Consider the following 22870-nt stretch of genomic DNA (forward strand, 5'->3'; position numbering starts at 1 on the left):
AGCCCCTGTAACCCCCACCAAACCCGTCAGCGCTCACCGGTCATGCGCATCTGGCAGACGAGGTGGACGTATTCCTTCTTGTTCTCCTCCGTCACCAGGACGTTGGCCCCGTTGGGCTTCAGGTCCCGTACCTCGCACACCCCGAACTCCTGCACCTGGGGACGGGGTGTCACCGGGGTACGGGGGACACCCCTGGGGTACGGGGGACACCCCAAGAGCACAAGGGACGCCCCAAGGGCAGAGGAGATACCCCCAGGGCAGAGGAACACCCCAAAGAGTGACACTGGGAGGTTTGAAGCACAGGAGAACCCTGATAACGTGGTTTTGGGGGTTCCCCGCGCCCCTTTTGGGGGGGTTCTCGGGGCGGGGGGTGACACGCACCTCGGTGCTGAAGGTGAGGTCGTAGCCCAGGGTGGAGACGTCGTTCTCCAGCAGGTAGACCAGACCCTGGTAGAAGTGGTAGTCCTCGCTCTCCATGTCCGTGTACCTGCGCCGAGGGTCGGAACGGGGGGTTCAACACCACAAAAAAGGGGTTTGACACCCCAAAAAGGGGGGTTTGACACCCTCTGGGGGCGTTCTACACCCTGAGAGGGTGTTTCGTTACCCCGTAAGGGGGGGGGTTCAGCACCCCAATAGAAGGTTCAAGGCCCCATGAGGGTGTTCAGTGCCCCGTGAGGGGTGTTCATCACCCCGCGGGGGTGTTCATCACCCCAAAAATGGGTTCAAGAGGCCTGGAGGAGCATTCAAAACCCCATGAGGGAGGTTCAACGCCCTGTGAGGGTGTTCAACACCCCAACAAGAGGTTCAACACCCCATGATGTTGTTCAACACCCCATGACTGGTGTTCAACACCCCAATAAGAGGTTCAACACCCCAAGAAGGGGGGTTAACACCCCAGTGAGGGTGTTCATCACCCCACAAAGGGGTACTCAACACCCTGTGACGTGTTCAACACCCCAAGAAGAGGTTCAACGCCCCATGGGGTGGTTCAACACCTCGAGAGGGGGCACTCAACACCCCAACAAGAGGTTCGACGCCCCATGAGGGGGTTCAACACCCCGTGAGGGGGTTCTACACCCCCTTTTCTTACCGGACAGACTTGCCCAGGATGTGCTTATAGAAAGAACGGGTGAAATAACACTCGAGGAGACGGTTGTCGTAGACGGCCTTGGCCACGATGCGCCCCACGAACTTGAAGTAGCTGAGGTGGTTGGGGTTGCAGTGGGAGGAGGGGTTGATGGTGTAGGTGACCCTGTCACCCGGCGAGGTGCGGAACAGGGCGTACATGGGGTTGAACATCTCCCGCGAGATGATCATGTACCACTCCCGCAGGAGCCCCCCTGCGTCCTGGCCCTCCTCGCCCTCGAACACGATGTACCTGGGCGGGGGGGAAGAGACACACGGGGGGGGGGGGTTAGGGGGCGTTTGGGGGGGTGTTTTTGGGGGGCTAGAAGGGTGGTTAGGGGGCTAGAAGGCTGTTTAGGGGGGCTCGGGGGGAGTTTTGGGGGTGCTGGAGGACCCAAGGACCTCATGTAACCCCAAATCCACCCCTGTCCCCCCCTCCCCAAACCCCTAACACAGTCTCAGGGGGCCCCACGCACCCCTAAACCCAGCCCTGACCCCCCCCAAATCCCCCACCCCCACCCCTAAAACCCAACCCCGGTCCCTTCCCTGTGTGGGGGACACCGGTATCAGGGTTGGGGGGCTGTATTGGGATTTGGGGGGGTCCTCACAGGCGGTTCTTCATTTCCTCGGGGGATTTGCGATGCAGCTCGCGGTAGGAATCCTCGAAGACGTGGTCGCGGCGGACGTGGACGGCCATGTCCTCCTTCCGCAACCCCTCGTCCAGCCGCTCCAGCTCCTGGCGGAAATACCTGACGGGATGGGGGGGGGGGGAATAGAGGGGGGTGTCAAGGATTTAGGGGACCCCCAAATTTAGCTTCCTCCCCCGCTTTTTGTCGTCCACGTACTTGCGCTTGACGTCAAAGTCGAGGACGCGGATGTAGTCAACCAGGACGGCGAAGGGTCCGTCGGCCAAGTGGGTGGTGGACTGACGCAGGATCTGGTTCAGCACCGTCCGGTGGGTCTCTGGGGGGCGGGGGGGGGCGTTGTGGTGGTGGGAGAGTTTTGGGGACCCCCAAAATATGGGGGTGTCCCCCACACCCCCCCTTTAATCTATAACTACTGTGGAGCTGCGATTCCCATTCCCTCCGTGAAAACCAGGCGCCGGCGCCCCCGAATCCTCCCGAGGATCCCCCAAATCCTCCCAGGGACCCCCAAAAAAATGCCTTGAAGACCCCTCCAGCCCCCCCCAAAACTCCCCTGAGCCCCCCCCTCACCAGCAAAGCGTAGGAATTTCTGGGTGTCGGGGGGCAGGCTGGCCGAGATGTGCATGGAGGAAGGTTCTCGGGAGAAAAAAGGGTCGAGGGACGAAGGGGTGGCGGGGGTGAGGGGCGCGGGTGACAGAGGGGGCGGCTCGTCCTTGATGTGCGCCAGCTGACTCTCCCGCGTGTCCCGCACCGGCGGTTTGCTCTCCCGTTCCGTCGCGTGTACCAGGAAAAAAGCTTCCACCGCCGGTTGTAGCACTGGGTGACGATATGGGGGGGGGGGGGTTTGCGTATGTTACACCCCGAAAACGTCGGCGGTTAGGGATCGCGCCTCGTTTGGGTGCGAGGGATGCGTCGGGGGGGGTCTTGGGGATGCCCCGAGGGGTCTTGGGAACACCCCAAAGGGTCTTGGAGACCCCTGGAATGACAAGGGTGACCCCGAAATCTCTGGTGTACCCACCGAGGACGGCGTGCTGGTCGTGGGACTCCTCCAGTTCCTTCAGGCACTCTCCCAGCATGTCCCAGAGCTCGTCCAGGCAGAGCTGCTCGCTCAGCAGGGGCAGCTCGGGGGGGCGTTCGTCCCGTTCCCCCCCGCCCTGCGACCCCTCCGAACCTGCGGCAGGGACAAGGTCAGGGACCCTCCCTCCCCCAGTTCCCAGTTCCCCCCCGCACCAGTATAAACTGGGAGCGGCGTTCGGGTCGATACAGGGACACCACCCCGCAACCAGTACAAGCCCAGGACAGAACCCGGTGCCTTTAACTGGGATGGGGAGGGATAGCGCCGTGCCCCCCCGTCCCACCCCCCCCATTTGGGGGTAACTGGTTTTGAACTGGTTTGAACTGGGAGGGGTTTTCTCACCCACGGAAGGGGCGTCCTGCGGGGCGGGCGAGGGCTGGTCCACGTCCATGGGCGACTCGTCGCGACGGGGAGCTCCGTCCGCCTGCCCGGCCTCCGACTGGGGGGGGGACGGGGACAGGGGACGGGTTTAGGGGGCCGGGACCCCCCCACCCGAGGGACCCCAGCCCCCCACTTCCCCCCCACACCCCCACCCCAGAGCTTTTGGGGGGGGCTGGGAGGGGCAGGGGGGGAGGAGGAGGAAAAGCTGCAGGTGCGGGACAAGGGATGAAGAGGAGGGGGAGGAAGGAGCAGGGGGTGAAGGTGGTGAGGATGAGGAGGGGGGAGGAAGAGAGGAGGCAGCACAGGAAGGGAATGGAGGAGGAGAGAGGATGAAGAGGAGGAGGATGAGGATGGGAGGATGAAGAGGAGGAGGATGAGGAGAGAGTGCAGGAAGAGAATGGAAGAGGAAGAGGGAGGGCAGTGCAGTAAGGGAATGAAGGAGGATGAAGAAGGAAGGAGGCAGAGAATGAAGAGGGAGGATGGCTGTGGGGGAGGATGAGGAAGGAGGAGGAAGAGAGGATGAAGAGGAGTGGGGAGGTGAGGAGGGAGGAAGACCATGGGGGAAGCGGGGTGAGAAGATGACGAAGAGGAGGATGAGGAGGAGCAGGATGCAGAGGGAGGAAGGCCACGGGGGAGGGAGGGGCAGCGGGATGAGGGAGAGAAGAGACGTCGAAGGAGGAGGAAGAGGAGGGCGGGGAGGAAGGGCGGCCGTGCTAACCGTGTCTGCCTGCTGCCGCCTCCGGGCCCTCTGGCCCTCACGTACCATTTGTATGATGGCGTCGGCCTCGGCCTCCAGCTGCCGGACGGCTGCCTGGATGCTGCCAGCCGCCCCGAGGCCCCCGGCACCTGCGGGGAGGGGGCGCAGGGCGTTAGCGGGGGACGGGACACGCAATTTTGGGGAGGGGGGGGGGAGGGGGGAAGGCCCCCCACCCCCTTACCCAGGCGGCCGGCCTGCTTGGCTTTCTTGTGCGCCCGGCGGGTGTCGTCGCGGAGCTGGATGATGACCTGCAGGACGCGGAGGAAGAAGCGCTGCGTGGAGGTCTTGGAGGTGAGGACTGACATGGAGGGGAGCTGCAGCTCCCGCCCGCCCAGCGCCCGCTTCTGCGAGGCCACGATCACCACGCTCTCCGCCGTGTCGAACCTGCGGAGGGGAGGGGGCGGGAGGTGCGTCAGGAGGGGCGAGGGTTAGCGGTAGGGACCAGAGTTAACGGCGGGAATAAGAGTTGTCATCGGTAGGGACCAGAGTTAACAGCAGGTGCAAGAGTTGTTAACAACAGGGATCGGAGTTAACAGCAGGTACAAGAGTTGTCATCGGTAGGGACCAGAGTTAACGGCAGGTGCAAGAGTTGTTAACAGCAGGGATCGGAGTTAACAGCAGGTACAAGAGTTGTCATCAGTAGGGACCAGAGTTAACGGCAGGCACGAGAGTTGTCAGTAGGGACCAGAGTTAACAGCAGGAGCAAGAGTTATCAGTAGGGATCAGAGTTAACAAGAGGAGCAAGAGTTGTCAGTAGCGATCAGTTATCAGTAGGGACCAGAGTTAACAGTGGGAATAAAAGTCGTCATCAGTAGGGACCAGAGTTAACAGCGGAGGGGCGTGGCCAGAGGAGGGGCGTGGCTCACCGGCTCTGCATCTTGCCCTTGAGCTTGGCGCTGGGGGGCTGCTCCTCGGGGAGCCCCTCGGGGGAAGGCGCCTCGCTCTGCGCCCGGCGTTGCTGCTCCAAGTTGTATTCCCGTAGTTCCGCCAGCAGCGTGCCTGTTCCGCGAGGCGGTGGCGGGGGAGATGATGAACACCCGGTGACATCATCGTCGGCGTCACCCAGCCCCCGCCCCGTCCCCTCGGTCCCTCCCGCCCCCCCCCCCCTCACCGATCTGTCGGCAGAGGGTGGCCCCCAACTGCCGGGCCCCGCTCAGCAACAGCCGCAGGACGGTGTCCCGGGTACCGGCGTCGCCCCGAGAAAGTTGTAGGAGGACGTTGGCCGCGTCCTCCAGCCCTTCCTCCGAACACGAGTGGGACGTCAGCACCTGGGGGGGGGGGGGGACACACGCACAGACACACAATGACATCGTGGGGAAGAGTTAGAGGGGTAAAGAGCCACCCCCCCCCCCCCGCCCCCCCAAAATACGGGGGGACGCCCCCCTCCTTCCCCTTACCTCGACGGAGAGCTGGAGCTGGCTCTCGGTCAACCCCGTCGCCGCCATCCGGGGGTCGGGGGGGCTGCCGCCCCCCTCGGGTCCCTTCGCCGGGGACTTGGCGCTCTTGGAGGGGGCTTGGGGACAACGGGGGGGACACACACACGTGGGGATGGCGGCAGTCGAGGGTACCCCCCCCCCCCCCCCCCCCCCCCCAAAAAAGAAAAACCAAACAAAAAAAGGGGGGAGGGGGGAACGCCGCCAACCCCGTCTTTACACCCCCCCAAAAAACACTCACCACCGGCCGCGCCGCCGCTGCTCGCGGCGTTCCCGGCGTTCCCGCTCGACGCCGGCGGGCTGGACGGAGCAGCGCCGGTCGCCGTGACGGTGACGTTTTGGGGGGTCCCAGCTTCGCCCCCTTTCCCTCCTTCGGGAAGAGCGATGGAGATGAGGGAAAGGAGTCGGAGAAGTTTTTCCGTCAGGAGAGCGCTCCGACGGATAACTCCGTGCGATAACATGTTCATCAGTTGTCCCAAAGGAGACGCTTCTAAACCCAATCCCGACGTTTCCGGTTCCGGCCCTCCGCTTCCCGCTCCCGTTTTTGCCGAACTTTTCCCTTTCCGGCTTACGTTCATATTATCCAATTTCACTAAAAGGTCCCAAAAATCGGTGGAAAGGGTGCCTGAGGGGGGAGGGAGGGATTGGGGGAGACCCCCGGATGGGGGGGGAGGAGGAGGAGGGGGAGGAGGAGGAGGAGGAGCCGGAGGGGTTTGAGGAGGCGGGGGAGGACACGGGCTACCCCCCGATTTCGGGGGGCCGCGCTCTCGGTCCGGATCGTTGGGCGGATCTCGGCCTCGTTGTTGGGTGAAGTGGCTGGGGAAAACCTGGGGGAAAAAGGAAAAAATTTGGGTGCGTGGGTGGGTGGGGGGTGACGGTGCCCCCGAACACCCCAATGCGCACCCCCCCCCCCCCCCCCCCCCAAAAAAAAAATCCATCAGTGAACCCCAAAAATCTCCCGTCTCACCTTTGCCAGCTGGATGAGGGTATCGAGGACGTGCCGACAGACGACGGGAGCGGCCTGGGGATGGATGTGAACGGCGGAACCGGCGGCGGCGGCGTGTTTTTCCGTATGTTTCCTTCCCGGAACTCGTTGAATTTGAAAAATATTGGTACGACAACCCAAAGCCGCATCCATAGAAACGGAAAGCCAAGAAAGTTGTCCGGAACTCCGAGCTTCTACTCGATGTAACAAATCCAAACCGCGCGATTCCACCGTTCCGCTCCCGGTTACGTTCCCCGTTCGTCCGCTCGTTCTTCGAGGTCTTTCGTCGGTTAACGACGTTCCTCGAGGCGCTTCCAGGCAGAGCTCGCTCTCGCTGCTGCGTTGGAGGATGGAGAGGAGGCTGCGGACCACCCAGCCGCGGGTGGGAGCGTGGTAACAGAGGTTTCGGAGGACGCGATGGAGCCGGCTGGTGTTGAGTTTGGGTTCGTCCACGAAAAGCAGCACCAAGAGGCACGAAAGAGCTTCGTGATCCAACAACAAACGACCTCGCAGGCGTAGCAGGCTGTCCACGCTGCTCCCCGAAGGTCTGAGAAAGGGGGGTTGGTTAAGTTAAGACCCTCTTAAAAATTTAAAAAAATTAAAAAAAAAAGGGGGGGACGAGACTACTTTCCCCTCCACGCGCCCCGAAAAATACCTGCTGTGGCTGCTGCTGCCGCCCATGTGGAAGGTGCCGCCGCGCTGCACGGCCAGACGGGTGTACTGCACCCCGCGGTTCCCGCTCAGCCGGCTGGTGAAGGCTGCGGGGACACCGGCGGCGCCGTGTTGGTGGGGGGGGGGAGTGCTATATAGGATTTGGGGGTGCCAAGAGGGGACTGGGGGTGTCGGGAAGGGATTTGGGGGGTGCCATATAGGATTTGGGGGGTGTCAGGAGGGGATTTGGGGGTGCCAGGAGAGAATTATTTGGGGGGTGCCAAGAGGAAATTGGGGGTGTCAGGAAGGGATTTGGGGGACGCCATATAAGATTTGGGGGTGTCAGAAGGGGATTTGGGGGACGCCATATAAGATTTGGGGGTGTCAGGAGGGGATTTGGGGTGGGGTGCTATATAGAATCAGGGGTGTCAGGAGAGAATTATTTGGGGGGTGCCAAGAGGAAATTGGGGGTGTCAGGAAGGGAATTGGGGGGTGTCAAGAAGGGAATTGGGGGGGTGCCATATAGGATTGGGGGTGTCAGGATGGAATTATCTGGGGGGTGCCATATAGAATGGGGGGTGCCATACAGGATTTGGGGGTGTCAGGAGAGGAATTGAGGGAGTGCCATATAGAATCGGGGGTGTCGGGAGAGAATTGGAAGGTGCCGTATAAGATCGGGGGACGCCATATAGGACTTAGGGGTGCCGAGAAAGAATTCGGGGAGCACCGTATAGAATTGCGGGGGTGCCATATGGAACTAGGGGGGTGCCAGGAGAGGGAGTTGGGGGGCACCGGAGGTTGGGGGGCACCGGAGGTTGGGGGCGCGCCTCACCGGGGCTGCGGAGGATGGCGGAGAGGGCGGAGGTGCTGGAGTGGCCGAAGAGCCTCTCGTGCATGAGCTGGCGCTGACGAGCTTCTTGTTCCCTCCGCAGGGCCTGAGCCTCGGCGGCGATGTCGGGGGGCATGACGGCCAGGACGCTGTCCTCCATGTCCTCCAGCACCGAACGCCGCAGCTCCGAGGGCAGCGTCTGGATGAAGGTCACCGGGTCCATGGGGGCGTCCGAGCTCGTCGCCTGCGCCAGCTCCCGACGCTGCTGCTCCGCTCGCTGCTGCGCCAGAACCTGCCCCCGCCCCTCCCCGCCGTTAGGGAACGCCCCTTGCTGAGGCCACGCCCCCTCGGGAGGGGCACGCCCCCCGGAGGCCACGCCCCCGCCGAGGCCACGCCCCCATGTTCAGACCATGAGGCTTAAAACCCTCCAAGAGCATCAGGCCCCGCCCCCACAATAAGCCACGCCCCCACAACCCCAGCCCCTGGTTAGGCCCCACCCCCAGAACAGGCCACTCCCCCTTAACCCCGCCCACCCGGCTTAGGCCCCACCCCATTGGCTACCACCACCCCCTCCACCATGCCCCTGTCTCAGCCCTGCCCCTTTAAACCCCACCCCCTGCCTAAGCCACACCCCCTTACCATGCCCCTCCCTCCCCAAGCCCCGCCCCCTCCCCCACCAATCCCTGTGTAACTCCACCCCAGGGCCCCGCCCCTTCCCTGAAACCCCACCCCCTCCCCAAGCCCTGCCCCCCTCCCCCCGAAGCCCCACCCACCTCCTCCTGAATGGCGGGAGGCAGAGCCGCCAGGAACTCGGGGCTGACCTCCGTCAAGCCGGGATTGGCCACCACAGGGGGGGCGGGGCTGGGGGTGGGCGGGGCCCGGGCAGGGGGGCGGATCCCCAGCTGGTTCTGCAGCACTTCCCGCCGGATGTCGTCGGGCAGCGCCGCCAGGAACGAGGGGTCCACCCCTTCCGGAAGGCTGATCCCTGGAGGAGGGGGGGGGGGGACACGCACACGTTGGGGACACCCCAAACCCCCCCAGGGATGAGGGGGAACCCCCCATCCCCCCCATCCCCGGGTTGTGCCAGGTGACGCGATGGCGGGGGGGTGTGATGTAACGGCGGGGGGGTGTGACGCGACACTGACCGGCGAGGGGATCCTCCTCCTCGCTGCTGGTGGAGGGCAGGGGTTCCTCCAAAATCCCCCGCGAGTCGGCTCCCGAAATGGCCACGGCCGAATCCCGGGTGGACGAACTCTCCGAGGACGAAGCCGGGGGCGAGCTTGGGGACGGGTGACATCGAGGAAACGCGCGTATGATGTCAGCGGAGGAGGTACGACGTCACCCAACCCCCTACTTCCCCCCTCCCTCCCCTGCTTTTTACACCAGAGGAAGACGACGGGGGGGGGGGGGGGGCACCCGGCGGAGGGGAAGGCTCTTACCTATCGTCGGGGGGCTGAGCGGCGTCGGGGGGGGCGGGCGGGGGTCCCTGGGGGGTGCCGGGAGGATTTTGGGGGGCTGTCGGAGGAGGGGGAGCCCCCCCCCCCGATTCTTCCAAGGTACAAGAAGCCAAACTGGAGGTGTCCATGGGGGAACCTTCCAGCTGGCTGCTCACCGCCGTCAGCGCGTCCGAGTCCTCCGCTCGCTCCGGGGACAGCGACGCTGCGTGAGGGGGGGGACACACGTTAATAGGGGTCCCCCAAAATTTAGAAGGACCCCCTCAAATTTAGAGGGGACCCCCCCCCAAAGTGGGGAGACCCCCCCCCCCCTAAAGTAACTAAGGACTCACTGATGGTGGGAGCGGGTGACAGCTCCATCTGAGTGGCTTCGGCATCTTGGGGGGGTCGTCCGGGCCCCCCTTCTTCGTGTTCTGGGGGTTGAGGGGGACGAGCGGGAATTTGGGGGGCTCCCGGGGGGGGATCTGGGGGTGTCGGCGTCGGTTCCAACATCACCAGAGTCCGGTGGGGACCGGGAGGGGGGGTCTCTCCCGTCGTCCCGCTGTGTTCTGGGAGGAGGCGGGGGGGGACACAGGGATCAGCATTTGGGGGGGGGGACGCAGGAATTTGGGAGCCCTCACCCCCGCAAAACCCCCCCCCCCCCCCACCTCCCACTTTGGGGGAACCCAGGCGTCCAGCCGCACCCCAAGATGACGGGAATCCCCCCAAGCGATTACCTCACCTCCCCAGAGCCCCATTTCCCCCCCCAAAAACCCCTTAAACCCCCCCCAAAACCCCCCTTAAACCCCCCCCAACCCCACAAACAGCAAACACCCCCCCTAAAAAACCCCAAACACCCCACTTTGAGTGGACGCTGCTGGGGGGGGGGGGGGAAGGGGGATGCTATAGTGCCCCACCCCCCCAAATTAAGCAGCCCCCCCCCCCCCCCCTCCCCGCGGAGGGGACCCCGGGGTCCGGCGGCGGGCGCGCGCCCCGCGAGGAAGACAGTAGACTGTATAGTTATCTCCGAGACGGGGGTGTGACCCTCCAACTATACAATCTACTACCTCAACCCGCGGGGTGCCAGGTCAAGGGGAAAAGGGGGGGGAGGTGATTTTAGGGGAGGGGGGTGCGTGTGTCATCTGGGTATGTCAGGGTTTGGGGGTGGGGGGGACGCCCCGAAATTAATCGGGGGCTTGGGGGGATTACCTGGGGGGGTGACGTCGGCGGAGGCGGCGGCGGCCTTGGATGCCGCGTCCTGTGGGAGAGGGGAAGGTGACTGAGGCCGGGGAGGCGGGGAAGTGACGGGACGTCCCCAAAATTTGGGGGGAAGGTGGGGGATGTTTCGGGGTGCCCCTCACCTGGGCGTCGGGGCCCTCCTTGTCCTCGGGGCCGCGTTCGGCGCCTTTGGCTTCCTCCTCGGCCGCCTGCCGCCGGCGTTTCTCTCGCCGCTCGTCCAGCTCCTCGTCGCGCAGGGCTTCCAGCCGGGCCAGGATGGGAACCTTGACCACTGCGGGGCGGGGGGGGGAGGACAGACACGAGGAAACGGGGGGCGGTTTGGGGGGGTTTTGGGGTGCTGGGGGTCACGGGGCCGGGGTGGGGGGGTGATGGGTGGGGGCTCACCCGAGACGCAGTCGTGCATGCTCTCGGCGTCCAGCACCTTGCACTCCTCCGTCCAGCGCGTCAGGGCGGTGGGGATGCTGGAGAGGGTCCCTGGGGGGGGGGGAAACGGGGGGGGAAACGGGGTGCAGAGTGAACCCCAGCATCCGGGGAGGGGCTGCGGGGGAACCCTTTGCTTCCTCGGTGAGGCCCCGCCCCCCCAGGGCCAAGCCACGCCCCCTGGCCAAGCCACGCCCCCTTCCCCTCTCCAGGGCTTGCACCTCTCAGCCAAGCCCCGCCTCTTCCAGCCAAGCCCCTCCCCCTGGCCTCCATGCCACACCCACATCCTCACCAAGCCCCGCCTCCGCCCTCCAGGCTCCACCCCCCCAAAGCCACTGGGGAATGGGGCAGGACCCCGCCCTCCTACAGGCCACGCCCCCTCCTGACTCCTCCCCTTCCCTCCAGGCTCCTCCCCCTCCCATTCATCCCTGGGGCCGCTCAGCCTCGGGGCGGGTGTGTCCCTTTTGGCCACGCCCCCTCGCAGGCCACACCCCCCTCTTCCCCCAGGCTCCTCCCCCTCCCATTCATCCCTGCAACCCCTTGGGGCCAGGGCAGTGGGTGTGTCCCTTTTGGCCACGCCCCCTCCCAGGCCACGCCCCCTCCCAGGCCACGCCCCCTCCCAGGCCACGCCCCCTCCCAGGCCACGCCCCCTCCCAGGCCACGCCCCCTCCCAGGCCACGCCCCCCACTCGCCTGCCTGGCTGCCGGCGCTGCCCTGCTCGTGGAAGAAGTCGTCGAGGAGCTCGTCGTCGGAGCGGGCGATGATGTGAACGTCCTCGTTACCCACCAGCAGCCGGGCCCGGCCCCGGCTCTGCAGCGGGAGGCTGCTGCTCAGCTGGAGGATGTCGGCCGCCGCCGAGGGGCCCAGCAGCCTGCGGGGACGGGGGATGGGGGGGGGGTGTTAGGGGGGGGATGGGACTGCAGGGAGTGGGGGGGGGGGACATTGAGGGGGGAGCAGGGAGACATGGGGGGGGGGACCCCAGGGAGAAGGGGGGAAGGATGGGGACCAGGAACAAGGGGGGGACATGGGGAGGGGGAGCCCAGGGAGGAGAGAGGACACGGGGGGGGACATTGAGGGAGGGATCAGGGGGACATGGGGGGGTCCCCAGGGAGGAGGGGGGACATCAGGGGGACCCCAGGGACAAGAGCAGGGAAGGATGGGGACCAGGAACAAGGGGGGGACATGGGGAGGGGGACCCCAGGGAGGAGGGGGGACATCAGGGAGAAAGGGGGGACATGGGGGGGACCCCAGGGAGAAGGGGGGAAGGATGGGGGGGACATTGAGGGAGGGATCAGGGGGACATGGGGGGGACCCCAGGGAGAAAGGGGGGACATCAGGGAGGAGGGGGACATGGGGGGGACCCAAGGACAAGAGCAGGGAAGGATGGGGACCAGGAACAAGGGGGGACATGGGGAGGGGGACCCCAGGGAGGAGAGAGGACATGGGGGGGACATTGAGGGAGGGATCAGGGGGACATGGGGGGGACCCCAGGGAGAAAGGGGGGACCCCACACAAGCAGAGGGGGCATGGGGACACGGGGGGGGGGGGGGGGGGGGGGGGGAAGACCCCAGGGAAGAGGGGGGGCCATGAGGGGAGGCCATGGGGACAGGGCCCAGAGAAGGGGGTGACAGCCCAGAAAAGGGGGGGTGTGAGGTCGTAACGCGGGGGATTTTGGGGGTGCCGTTAACTGACCGCTGGAGGATGAGGGGGGGGTTGGGCTGGCGAGCCCCCGGGTAGTGGACGTGGATGGTGTGGCCGGCGTTGGCGGTGAGCTGCCGGAGGGTGCGCTGGCTGCGCCCCAAACCCTGCGCCAGGCGGGTGGTGGCGGCTCCGGTCCCCAAACCAAGGGAGCCGTGATCGGCGTGACGCACCAGCAGCGGGTGGCTGGCCGGGATGTTCCCGGGAGACGGCGGGATGTCGGCTGCAAATCGGGGCGAAAAAGAACAAAAACGGGGGCGTCAAGGACGCGTGTCGTGCGTTCCGTTATCCCCCCCCCCCCCCGCCGTTTTTTTGTCCCCTCCAGAGTCCGTACTGGGGCTGGAGAACATGTTGTCGAACTCGATGATGAGGTCATCGTCGCGGTCGAAGCGCTCGAAGCGGACGAGGGGGGAGGCGTTCATGTCGGGGTAATCTTCGTCCAGTTCCATTTCCGAACCGTCGTCGTCGTCTTCCTCTTCCTCGCCTTCCTCCCCTTCCTCATCATCCTGAGGGGGTGTGTGGGGGGGGACGACAGTCAGTGGGGGCGCCCCGACCCAAAACGGGGGTATTTTGACCCAAAACGGGGGTATTTCGACCCAAAACGGCACCGCCGATGTCCGATCCTCCCACCTGATCGTCCTCATCTTCCTCCTCCTCCTCCTCCTCCTCGTCCTGGCTGTCGTCCTCGTCCTCGTTGCTGCCGCTGCTGTCTTCCTCCTGCGTGTGTTCCTCCTCGTCTTCGGGATCCAGGATGTTCATGGAATCTTTTTTTTTTCGGGGTACGGGGTGGGGGGGGTGGGGGGGTAAGCGGGATCTCAGCACCCCCCTAAACCCCTTCCCTGCTCCCCCCCCCACCCCCCTGAACCCCCAAAAAATCTTGGGGGGGGCCCCCACCTTCCCGGTTAGCCTGCAGCGTGGAGGCTTGGCTGAGGTTGGAGGGAGCTTCGTCCATCAGCACGTCCTCCTGCGACTCGTCCTCGCCCGAGCGGCTCACTTTTTTTTTGGGGGGGGGGGAACCACCGTTACGGGGTGCAGGAGGGACACCCCGATATTTCGGGGGGGGGGGCCCAATAACCCTGAGCCCCCCCGGTTTCGGCACGGGGAAGGGCTCTCACCGATGATGGTGCTGTTGCCGGCGGCTCCGTCCCTCTCCAGCAGCTCGTCGATGAGATCCTCCAGCTCGTTTTCCACCTGGGGGGGGGGGGGAGGAGGCAGAATTAGGGGGTGCCGGGGATTTTGGGGGTGCCGGGGATTTTGGGGGTGCCCCTCACCTGCATTTCCTGGGTGCTGAGCCCCTCGGGCTGCCCGGCCAGCACCACCGTGTCACCTTCGGCTTCCCCATCCATGTCGCCGTCGGCCGCCTCCGCCTGCGCCGCCTCCGCGTCCTCCTCGGGGGGTTCGGGGTCCCCGGGGTCCCCTTTTTTTTTTTGGGGGGGGGGGGGGGGGGGGGGGGGGGGGAAGAGAGAGGGGAAAAGGGGGAGGGGGTCAGGGTGATAAGGTGGGGCCCCTCCCGGGGGTGGCCATGAGGAGGGGACAGAGGGATGTGGGGGGCACAGGGAAAAATGGGGGGACACGAGAGATTTGGGGGGCGCAGGGAAAAGGTAGGGGAGATGAAAGATTTGGGGGGCACAGGAGAGATTTGGGGGGGGGACACACAAGAGATTTGGGGGTACAAGGAAAAAGTGGGACATGAGAGATGTGGGGGGCACACGAGATGTGGGGGGCACACGAGAGATTTGGGGGTACAAGGAAATGGGGGGGACACGAGAGATGGGGGGGGGGCCGGGGGGATTTGGGGGTGCGGGTACCTCCGTCGGGGGGTGCGGCTCCGGCTTCCCGCGCCCCCCCGGCCCCCTCCCCCTTGCTCTTGCTGGAGGAGCCCTTGGTGCCGAAGAGGCCGCTGGGCTGGTTGACGATGCGCGACAACGTCTCCAGCGGCTTCAGCGCCGCGTTCACCGTGTTGGCCATGTTGGGGCTGGGCGGGGGGGAGCAGCCAGGTGGGACCCCCGCGGCCGGGAGAGCCCCGCGTCCCACCACGAACCCCCCCCAGACCCACCATGACCCCTCAAGACCCTCCGTGACCCATCGCAACGCCCCCCAAGACCCCCCGAAACCTCCAAGACCCACCACGACCCTTCAAGATCCACCGTGATCTGTCAAGACCCCCCAAGACCCAACACAACCCCCCCAAGACCCCTGAAGACCCCCCAGACCCACCACAACCCACCAAGACCCACCACAACTCCCCATGACCCCCCCGAAACCCACCATGACCCCCCCAAGAGGCCCCAGGCCCACCACAATCCACCAAGACTCACCATGACCCAACGCAACCCCCTCAAGACCCTCCATGACCCACCACTACCCCCCAAGATCTCCAAAACTCACTATGACTCCCCAAGACCCACCATGACCCCCCAGGCCCACCACAACCCCCCAAGACTCACTGTGACCCACCACAACCCCCTCAAGACCCTCCATGACCTCCCAAGACCTCCAAGACCCACCACAACCCCCCAAGATCTCCAAGACCCACCACAACCCCCTAAGACCCCCGATAAGAGTGGTCCCAGGTGTCCAGGTGGGGTGGTACCTGGAAAGATCGAGGCTGTGGGGGACCCTGGCCAGGTCGTTGACCAACCCCTTCTTGAGGAAGAGGCGGATGATGTTGTTCATGCCGTTGTGTTGGGTCTTGGTGGCGCTGCTGTAGAAGCTGGAGGTGGAGGGACACGACTCCATGATGGTGCTGATGATGCACATGACGGCCTGGAGCCTGCGGTGGGGACCAAGAGACGCGTCACACGGGGGTTACGTCACCTCTACGGAGGTCGTATCGTCCCCGTGGTGGATGTACCGGCCCCGCGGGTGACGCCTCAACCCCAACAAAGGGCGCGTCAACCCCCTGAGGGACACGTCAGCCCCCTGAGGGACACCTCAATCCGCTGAGGAACAAACACCTCAATCCCAAGGGACACCTCAACCTCCTGAGGAACATGTCAGCCCCCTGAGGGACAGCTCAACCCCGAGAGACACCTCAATCCCCTGAGGGACATCTCAACCCCCTGAGGAACATATCAGCCCCCTGAGGAACATATCAGCCCCCTGAGGAACATGTCAGCCCCCTGAGGAACATGTCAGCCCCGAGAGACAGCTCAACCCCCTGAGGGACAAACATCTCAATCCCAAGGGACACCTCAACCCCCTGAGGAACATGTCAGCCCCCTGAGGGATGCCTCAACCCCCTGAGGGACATGTCAGCCCCCTGAGGGACACCTCAACCTCCTGAGGAACGAACACCTCAGTCCCGAGGGACACCTCAACCTCCTGATGGACAACCATCTCGAGCCCCTGAGGGACACCTCAGCTCCCCAAGGGACACCATCTCAACCCCCTGAAGGACACGTCAACCCTCTGAGGGACACCTCAACCTCCCGAGGGACACCATCTCACCCCCGTGGTGACACCGTTGTAGGGGACTACCTGGCGTGCTTCTCGGTGCTCTCGGCCATGGCCAACGCTCGTCCCAAGGCCGCCTTCACCTCGTTGACCAAAGCCACTTGGGCATCGGTGCCGCTGCCCGCCGCCGCCAGGCTGGCCAAGAAGAGCCGAGCCAACGCCGGCGTGTCCTTGTCCTCGGCGTTCTGCGTGTGGGGCAGGAGGTGATCCAGGACGAAAGCCAAGACGCTACAGTCCTACGGGGAACAACGACAAAAACGCCACCACCCCCGTTTGACGCGACGGGACGACCCGCCGCAGAAGACCAACAGCGCCGCGCCGGGGCGACGCCTCCTTCCGTCGTGTCCCAGTCGTTATCGTCACCTCTTTGATGAGCTCCGACTGTCCCACGGTGTAGCTGTAGTTGGCGATGAGGGTAGCGATACCCACGTAGGACCGGACCAGCTCGGCCAACAGTCGCAAGATGGTGGACGTCGGCATGAGGGGTTTGGAACCTTTGGATCGTTGACGTTCTTCACCGCGGTCGCCGTCTTTCTCCTTCCGGCCTTCCCGGCCTTCCTCGGGGCTGGATGCTGGGACACACGCACACACACACGGGGATTTTGGGGATGTTTTTGGGGGTTCAGGGGTGGTTTCGGGGGTTCGGGGCCGTCGAGGGACGGGCGGTCGCGGTACCTTCTCCCTGGGGGGTTCCCGACGGCGGCGTCTCGGCGGCCGCTCCGTCGGCAGCGAAAACCTGGGCCTGCGGGACCCCAGGCGGGGTGTATGTCAGAACCGATCGGGGGGGAGGGCTCCCCAAAAAACCCCTCAGCCCCCCCCCAAAATCCCCGTTGTGCCCCCCCCAAACTCTACTGACGTTGATGGCGAAGCCGGCGGGGGGGTCGAAGTCGCCGGGCTGGCGCGTCAGGCTGCGGTACTGCTGGTACATGTCGTCCCCGATGTCGGAGAGGAGCTGGCTGACCTCGGTGGGGGCGGCGGTTTTGGGGTCCCCCTTGTCACCTTTTTTTGGGGGACACACACACACGGGTGTTTGAGGGGATCCCCTGGAAGAACTTAGGGGGACACCCCCCGAATCACCCGGGAGCCGGAGCTGGCGGGGAACGGCGCGTCCTGGCGCGTCCCCCCTTGATTTCTTACTAGGGCGCCCCGATAATTTGGGGGGGGGACCCCCAAAAATAATCGGGCGTACCTTCTTCGGGCGCGTGGTAGGCGGCCAGAGCGTTGAGCATGTCATAGATGACGTCTTTGATGGGGTCGGGGATGGCCGGAAGCGCCGCCGGCTTCACCGGCGTCGTCTTCACCAGCTGCACCGCGTTGGGACCTTTGATCCGCAGGTTCTCAAACTCATCGTCCGACGCTGGGGTTTTGGGGGGGGGGGGGGACGACACAGGAAAAAGGGGGTGTCAGGGGGGTTCCCCAGGGATTTGGGGGTTCCCCCGAGGCGGGGGAGACACCCGGAGAGGGTTAGGGGTGCTGGAGAGGTGGGGAACGCCGTTGCGGAGCCCGAGACACCCACAAGAGCCCGTTTTGGATGACAGGGACCCCGTTTCGGATAACGAGGACACCCCCCCACACACACACACACACCCCCCGGCTCCCCCCCTAAATTTTCCGGGGTCTCACCGGTGCCGGATCCGCGGGGAGCGGGCAGGGCGATGCGGATACAGCCGGTGGCCACCTCGGTGAAGACGTGGGGGCTACGACAGGCGGCGGGACCCAACACCCGGAGGATGTAGTTGACCTCGCGGGACCCCAGGCTCCCCGAAACCACCCCCGAGGTGGTGCTGCCCGCGCCGCTGGTGGCCGCCGAGCGCACGACCTGGAAGTGGGGGGGGGCACGGGACGTTTTGGGGGGGCACATGGGATGTTGGGGGGAGTCCCCCCCAGGGGGCTGGGTGTCCCCAAACTGCCCTGAGCCCCCCCCGCACCGCTGAGCTCCAGGGTCACCATCCGGTGCTCGCCAGCCCCCCAATTCCCCGATGGCCGTGACGCCAGCACCCCAAAACCCCCTGATTCCCCCCTCTCCTTGTCCCCAGCCCCCCCAAACCCTCTCCCCTTTCTCCCAGCTCCCCCCAAACCCCCAATTCCCCCCTCCCCTCACCCCCAGCCCCCCAAAACCTCCTCTCACCCCCTTCCCTCACCCTCAATCCCCCCAAAATCCCCTCCCCTTCCCCCCAGCCCCCCCAAAACCCCCTCTCCTTGCCCCCAGTTCCCCCAAAACCCCCCCCAATTCTCCCCTCCCTTCATCCCCAGCCCCTCCAAACCCCCCCAACCCCCTCTCCCCTTGCCCCCCAGCTCCCCCAAAACCCCCTTCCCTCACCTTGAACCCCCCCAAAACCCCCTCCTCTCACCCCTAGCCCCCCCAAAACCCCTCGCCCCCCAGCCCCCCCCCCCCCAAATCACCTTCTCCATGGTGTGTCTCAGGGTACAGGGATCCTCGATGATGTGTCGGAAGAGAAGGGTGACGAGGGGGGTGAACCCCGTGAACCCCGAACTCTGGGTGAGCCCCAGGATGGTGCGGGTGCTGCGGAGCTCGGCGAAGAGGAGGGCGTGTTTGTGGTGACGCGTGAGACGAAGGCAGAGGCGGAGGGTGGCGTGAAGAGTATCGGGGTCCACCGGGACCCCCAACATACTGACGCAAGCTCGGAGAACAGCCGGAACGGCTTCTTCCGCTAAACCTCGCACCGGAGTTTCCGAACAACCCGAAGGATCGTCCGGAGAAACGGAAGACGGGGAAGGAGACGAGGAGGAAGAGGACGGAGCCGCCGAAGATTCTTCCTCCGACGGTGGTTCCGGAGCTGCGGGAACGGGGGTGACTGTGAGTACCCCCCCCAAAAAATCGGCGACGCCCGTTGCCGTCTGTGTCTGACAACGTCCCCCCCTCCAAAAAAAACCCCAACGCACCGGGGGTGTCTTCCTTGCTCCGTCCCTCCGGATCCCGGCCTTCCTCCGTCGCCCGCTCGCCGTCGGCGCCGTCCTTCCCTCCCTTGCCGGCGCGGGGAGCTCGCAACAGCGTCAGCATCACCGGCCGCCTGTTCCCCGTCTCCTCGTTCACCTGGACGACAACCGGGTGACAAAGAGGGGGCGTCACCCTCCGTGTGTCGTTCCCCCCCCCCCCGCCACACACACCCCCTTCTCTGCGTCGTCGCGGTGACGGTGACGCCGGTACCTGCACCATGGTGGTGAACTGGACGGTGTAACGGCGTCGGCCGGCGGTGAAGCGGACGCTTGTCTCGCCTGCGCGCCACGCGGCGTCGATGGTGCTGTTGTTGCTGGCGCTGTAGCTGCACCAGCGACCCGAGCGGTCGTCGAACCAGCGCCAGTTGTTCCCAGTCGCCTGGAGATACTGGGAAAGGGGGAAGGGGGGGTGACGTCAGCAGCGCACGTCCCACCCCCCCCCCCAGTTCGCGTCACCCCAACCCCGCTCGGGGTGTTTCTGGGTGCCGCTGCCCTGTTGGGGCCCGTCACGATGGTCCGACTGTCCCCCTCCGCAGGGCCCAGCGTCCCCCCCGACCCCATAACCCCCTCCGGGACCTCTGCATGCCCCCCAAGACCCCCCATGTCCCCCCCCAGGACCCCCAAACCCCCCTCAGGACCCCCCAAATCCCCCCCAGGACCCCCCCACGTCCCCATAACCCCCCCACAACCCCTTGTGTCCCCCCCCAGTACCCCCATCATCCCCCTCCCAAGCCCCTCACATCCCCTCAAAACCCCCCCAGAACCTCCAAAACCCCTTCAGGACCCCCCAAATCCCCCCCCAGGACCCCCCAAATCCCCCCCCAGGACCCCCCCAAACCTTGTTCATCTGAGCGCGACGCTTGGAAGAAACAGCCGTCTTCTCGTAAAAATCAATGAGCAGCAGGACGGGGGTGATCCACCTTTTTTTTTGGGAACGAGGGGGAGAACACACAGACGACACGTACGAAGGCGTCAACGCTTCGAGGGGGGGGGGGGTTTGGGGGGTGGTTTTGGGGGGCTAAACCCCCATTTCTTACTTGGGGGTTTGCACTTCCTTGTGTTCCTTAGCGGCTTGGAGACAGGGCTGCACGACTTCCAGCAGTTTGATGAGGACGTCCAGCACGCAGCTCGATTCCACCACCCGAGCGCAGGGTAATTTCAGCTCCTACGTCATCAAAAAAAAAAAAAAAAAGGGGAACCCCCATTTCCTGGTGGTCAGGGATACCCCAAAACCCCCCCTAAAATATCCCAAACGAGCCCCAAAACCCACAAAACTTGACCCAAAGAGCGAGATTTCCGATTAAAAACGCCGCGTTCGGAAACGACGACGAGCCTTAAAGCGCCAACGCGAGGAGAAAAGACACCCCCCGCCGCCTCCCCAAAATATTTTGGGGTCCCCCTCCCGTCGTCGCCTCACCTCGAAGAGGAGGGTGAGGAGAAGGATCCGAGTCGCCAAGTTGGAAGCTTGAGGTAAAGTCGCCATTTGACTGATCCATTCCGACACGGTTTTGGTGTCGCTGGTGGTGAGGGGCAACGCCGCCTTGATGAGAACGTCGGCCGCTTCCCAAACCTAAATTTTGGGGCGTCGGGGGTGACCGTAAAGCATGGAAAAATACCCAAAACCCCTCAAAAAAATTTAAAAAAACACCCCAAACTTGATTTTTTTTTTTTTTTTTTAACCTGTTTGACCACTTGTTTGAGAACGGAGTCGCGGTAAGCGGCGCCGTTCCGTTTAACGGCCGTCATGATGAGGTCGCAGACGCGGTAAACGGTATCGGGGAGCTCATCCAGGAGTTGGGAACAACCGGGAAGCATGGAATCGGTGAAAGCCAAAAGCTCGGCGGCTTCCAAAGGTTCGGCTCCTTCGAATTTTTCCAGGCATTTGGCTTCTTCTTCTTCCTGGCGTTCGCGAGCTCGACGCTCTTCTTCTTCTTTGCGGCAGGCGGCTTCCTGCGGCGGCGAGGAGGAGGAGGAACGGGGCGGTGGGGGGAGAAATGGGGTTAGAGAGGAAAAAAAAAAGGGGTTGGGGGGATGAAATGGGGTTCAGGGGGGATGAAATGGGGTTAGAGAGAGAGAAAAAGGGGTTGGGGGGCACAAAATGGAGTCAGAGAAAAAGGGGTTAAGGGCGTGAAATGGGGTTCAGGGGGGATGAAATGGGGTTAGAGAGAGAGAAAAAGGGGTTGGGGGGCACAAAATGGAGTCAGAGAGAGAGAAAAAGGGGTTAAGGGCGTGAAATGGGGTTCAGGGGGCACAAAATGGGGTTAAAGAGAGAGAAATAGGGGTTAAGGGCATGAAATGGGGTTCAGGGGGCACAAAATGGGGTTGAGGGGAGATGAAATGAGGTTAGAAAGAGAGAAAAAGGAGTTGGGGTGTGAAATGGAGTTCAGGGGGGTGAAATGGGGTCACAGCATGAAAAAAGGGGTCAGAGGAACATGAAACAGGGTCCGGGGAGGCACAAAATGGGGTGTTGGGAGGAAAATGGGGTTCAGGGGGGCACAAAATGGGGTTTCGTGGGCAGAAATGGGGTCAGAGGCAGAGAAAAGGGGCCGGCGAGGCACAAAACAAGGTCGTCGGGGTGAGAAACGGGGTTCGGGAAGCGAGAAAAGGGATCACGGGGTGGAAAACGGGGTGCAGGGGGGTGCAAAAGCGGGGTTCGGGGGGGTGCTAAACCCCAGTTCTAACCTCGGGGGACTCTGCCCGCTGGTCCATGGGGATGTCCTGGCCCAAGGACATGGCGATGGCGCGCATCATCTGATCCTCCTCCGACATGCTCAGGTCCTGGGGAGGGGACGGAAAAGAAACCCGGAATTGAGGTGAGAGATTGAAAAATAGGGTACAAAATTTGGGGGGGGAGCTTTTTCACACCCCCCAGAGCCCCGTTCTTACTCGTACGACGCCTCCCATGAGCGGAGGAGGGTGGGTGAGGAGATACTCGGTCGCTTGCTCCATGGTGTTGGTGTTGAGCAGGGCCTCCATGGCGTGTTCTCGGGAGAAACCCATGTCCATCAGCTGGGGGGGGACAGGGAGGGGTTAGGGGGGGCAAGAGGGGTTTTGGGGGGCAAGAGGGGGGGTTTGGAGAGGACATGGAGGGGTTTTGGGGGGCAAAAGGGGGGTTTGGAGGAGACAGGGAGGGGTTAGAGGGAACAAGAGGGGGTTTGGGGGTGTAAGAGGGGGGTTTGGGGGGGCAAAAGGGGGGTTTGGAGCAGGACAGGGAGGGGTTTGGGGGGGACAGGGAGGGGTTAGAGGAGGCAAAGGGGGTTTGGAGGGGAAGAGGAAAGGGTTTGGGGGGGACAGGGAGGGATTTGGGGGGGCAAGAGGGGGTTTGGAGGGGACAGGAGGGATTTGAGGGGACAAAAAAAATGAGTGAGGAAGGTGAAAAGGGGGTTTAAAGGGAACAAAAAAGGGTTTGGGGGACCAGAAAGAGGTTTCGGGGGGCAAAAAGGAGGTTTGGGGGGGCAGAAAAGGGTTTAGACAACAAAATAGATGATTTGGACACAAAAAAAGGGATGAGAGACATGAAAAAGGGGTTGGGGGGACAATAAAGGATTTAGGGGTGACAAAAAGGGGGTTTGAGGAGTAAAAATGGGGTTTTGGGGACAAAAAAGGGGGTTGGAGGGACAGAAAGGCGGTTTGAGGGACAAGGAGAAGGTTTTGAGGACAAGAAAGGGGTTTGGGGGACAAAAAGGGGTTTTTTGGGGATAAAAAGGGGGGTTCAGCAGAAAAAAAGGGGTTTTTTTTGTAGAAAAAGGGGTTTTGTGGAGAAAAACGAGGTTTTGTGGAGAAAAA

General features: G+C 63.8%; 1 protein-coding gene across 5 annotated transcripts in view; it reads right to left on the reverse strand.

The window, feature by feature from the left end:
- Positions 1 to 22870, reverse strand: part of HUWE1 (HECT, UBA and WWE domain containing E3 ubiquitin protein ligase 1) — a 41184-nt gene that overhangs the window by 925 nt on the left and 17389 nt on the right. For 4 of the 5 annotated variants that reach the window (XM_054808581.1, XM_054808580.1, XM_054808579.1 and 1 more), the window contains 48 exons: positions 21971 to 22093; positions 21767 to 21862; positions 20765 to 21034; positions 20502 to 20654; positions 20122 to 20249; positions 19923 to 20004; positions 19296 to 19472; positions 19031 to 19181; positions 18530 to 18924; positions 17750 to 17945; positions 17316 to 17483; positions 16983 to 17125; positions 16802 to 16868; positions 16490 to 16698; positions 16151 to 16362; positions 15264 to 15443; positions 14479 to 14645; positions 13942 to 14087; positions 13786 to 13861; positions 13565 to 13663; positions 13301 to 13434; positions 13005 to 13176; positions 12665 to 12893; positions 11665 to 11843; positions 10937 to 11026; positions 10675 to 10823; positions 10523 to 10571; positions 9667 to 9882; positions 9320 to 9539; positions 9026 to 9159; positions 8654 to 8865; positions 7884 to 8172; positions 7056 to 7158; positions 6383 to 6947; positions 5657 to 6242; positions 5380 to 5495; positions 5094 to 5250; positions 4849 to 4981; positions 4164 to 4366; positions 3944 to 4071; positions 3187 to 3283; positions 2788 to 2940; positions 2340 to 2585; positions 1971 to 2088; positions 1734 to 1874; positions 1091 to 1378; positions 382 to 487; positions 38 to 155 (listed from right to left, as the gene is read on the reverse strand). In XM_054808581.1, the coding sequence (XP_054664556.1) occupies positions 38 to 155; positions 382 to 487; positions 1091 to 1378; positions 1734 to 1874; positions 1971 to 2088; positions 2340 to 2585; positions 2788 to 2940; positions 3187 to 3283; positions 3944 to 4071; positions 4164 to 4366; positions 4849 to 4981; positions 5094 to 5250; positions 5380 to 5495; positions 5657 to 6242; positions 6383 to 6947; positions 7056 to 7158; positions 7884 to 8172; positions 8654 to 8865; positions 9026 to 9159; positions 9320 to 9539; positions 9667 to 9882; positions 10523 to 10571; positions 10675 to 10823; positions 10937 to 11026; positions 11665 to 11843; positions 12665 to 12893; positions 13005 to 13176; positions 13301 to 13434; positions 13565 to 13663; positions 13786 to 13861; positions 13942 to 14087; positions 14479 to 14645; positions 15264 to 15443; positions 16151 to 16362; positions 16490 to 16698; positions 16802 to 16868; positions 16983 to 17125; positions 17316 to 17483; positions 17750 to 17945; positions 18530 to 18924; positions 19031 to 19181; positions 19296 to 19472; positions 19923 to 20004; positions 20122 to 20249; positions 20502 to 20654; positions 20765 to 21034; positions 21767 to 21862; positions 21971 to 22093 (8569 nt within the window). The remainder of the gene's footprint in view (positions 1 to 37; positions 156 to 381; positions 488 to 1090; positions 1379 to 1733; positions 1875 to 1970; positions 2089 to 2339; positions 2586 to 2787; positions 2941 to 3186; positions 3284 to 3943; positions 4072 to 4163; positions 4367 to 4848; positions 4982 to 5093; positions 5251 to 5379; positions 5496 to 5656; positions 6243 to 6382; positions 6948 to 7055; positions 7159 to 7883; positions 8173 to 8653; positions 8866 to 9025; positions 9160 to 9319; positions 9540 to 9666; positions 9883 to 10522; positions 10572 to 10674; positions 10824 to 10936; positions 11027 to 11664; positions 11844 to 12664; positions 12894 to 13004; positions 13177 to 13300; positions 13435 to 13564; positions 13664 to 13785; positions 13862 to 13941; positions 14088 to 14478; positions 14646 to 15263; positions 15444 to 16150; positions 16363 to 16489; positions 16699 to 16801; positions 16869 to 16982; positions 17126 to 17315; positions 17484 to 17749; positions 17946 to 18529; positions 18925 to 19030; positions 19182 to 19295; positions 19473 to 19922; positions 20005 to 20121; positions 20250 to 20501; positions 20655 to 20764; positions 21035 to 21766; positions 21863 to 21970; positions 22094 to 22870) is intronic. The other variant, XM_054808582.1, reaches the window with a different exon arrangement.

The sequence above is a fragment of the Grus americana genome, chromosome 38, assembly GCF_028858705.1.
Source record: "Grus americana isolate bGruAme1 chromosome 38, bGruAme1.mat, whole genome shotgun sequence".
Lineage (NCBI taxonomy): Eukaryota > Metazoa > Chordata > Aves > Gruiformes > Gruidae > Grus > Grus americana.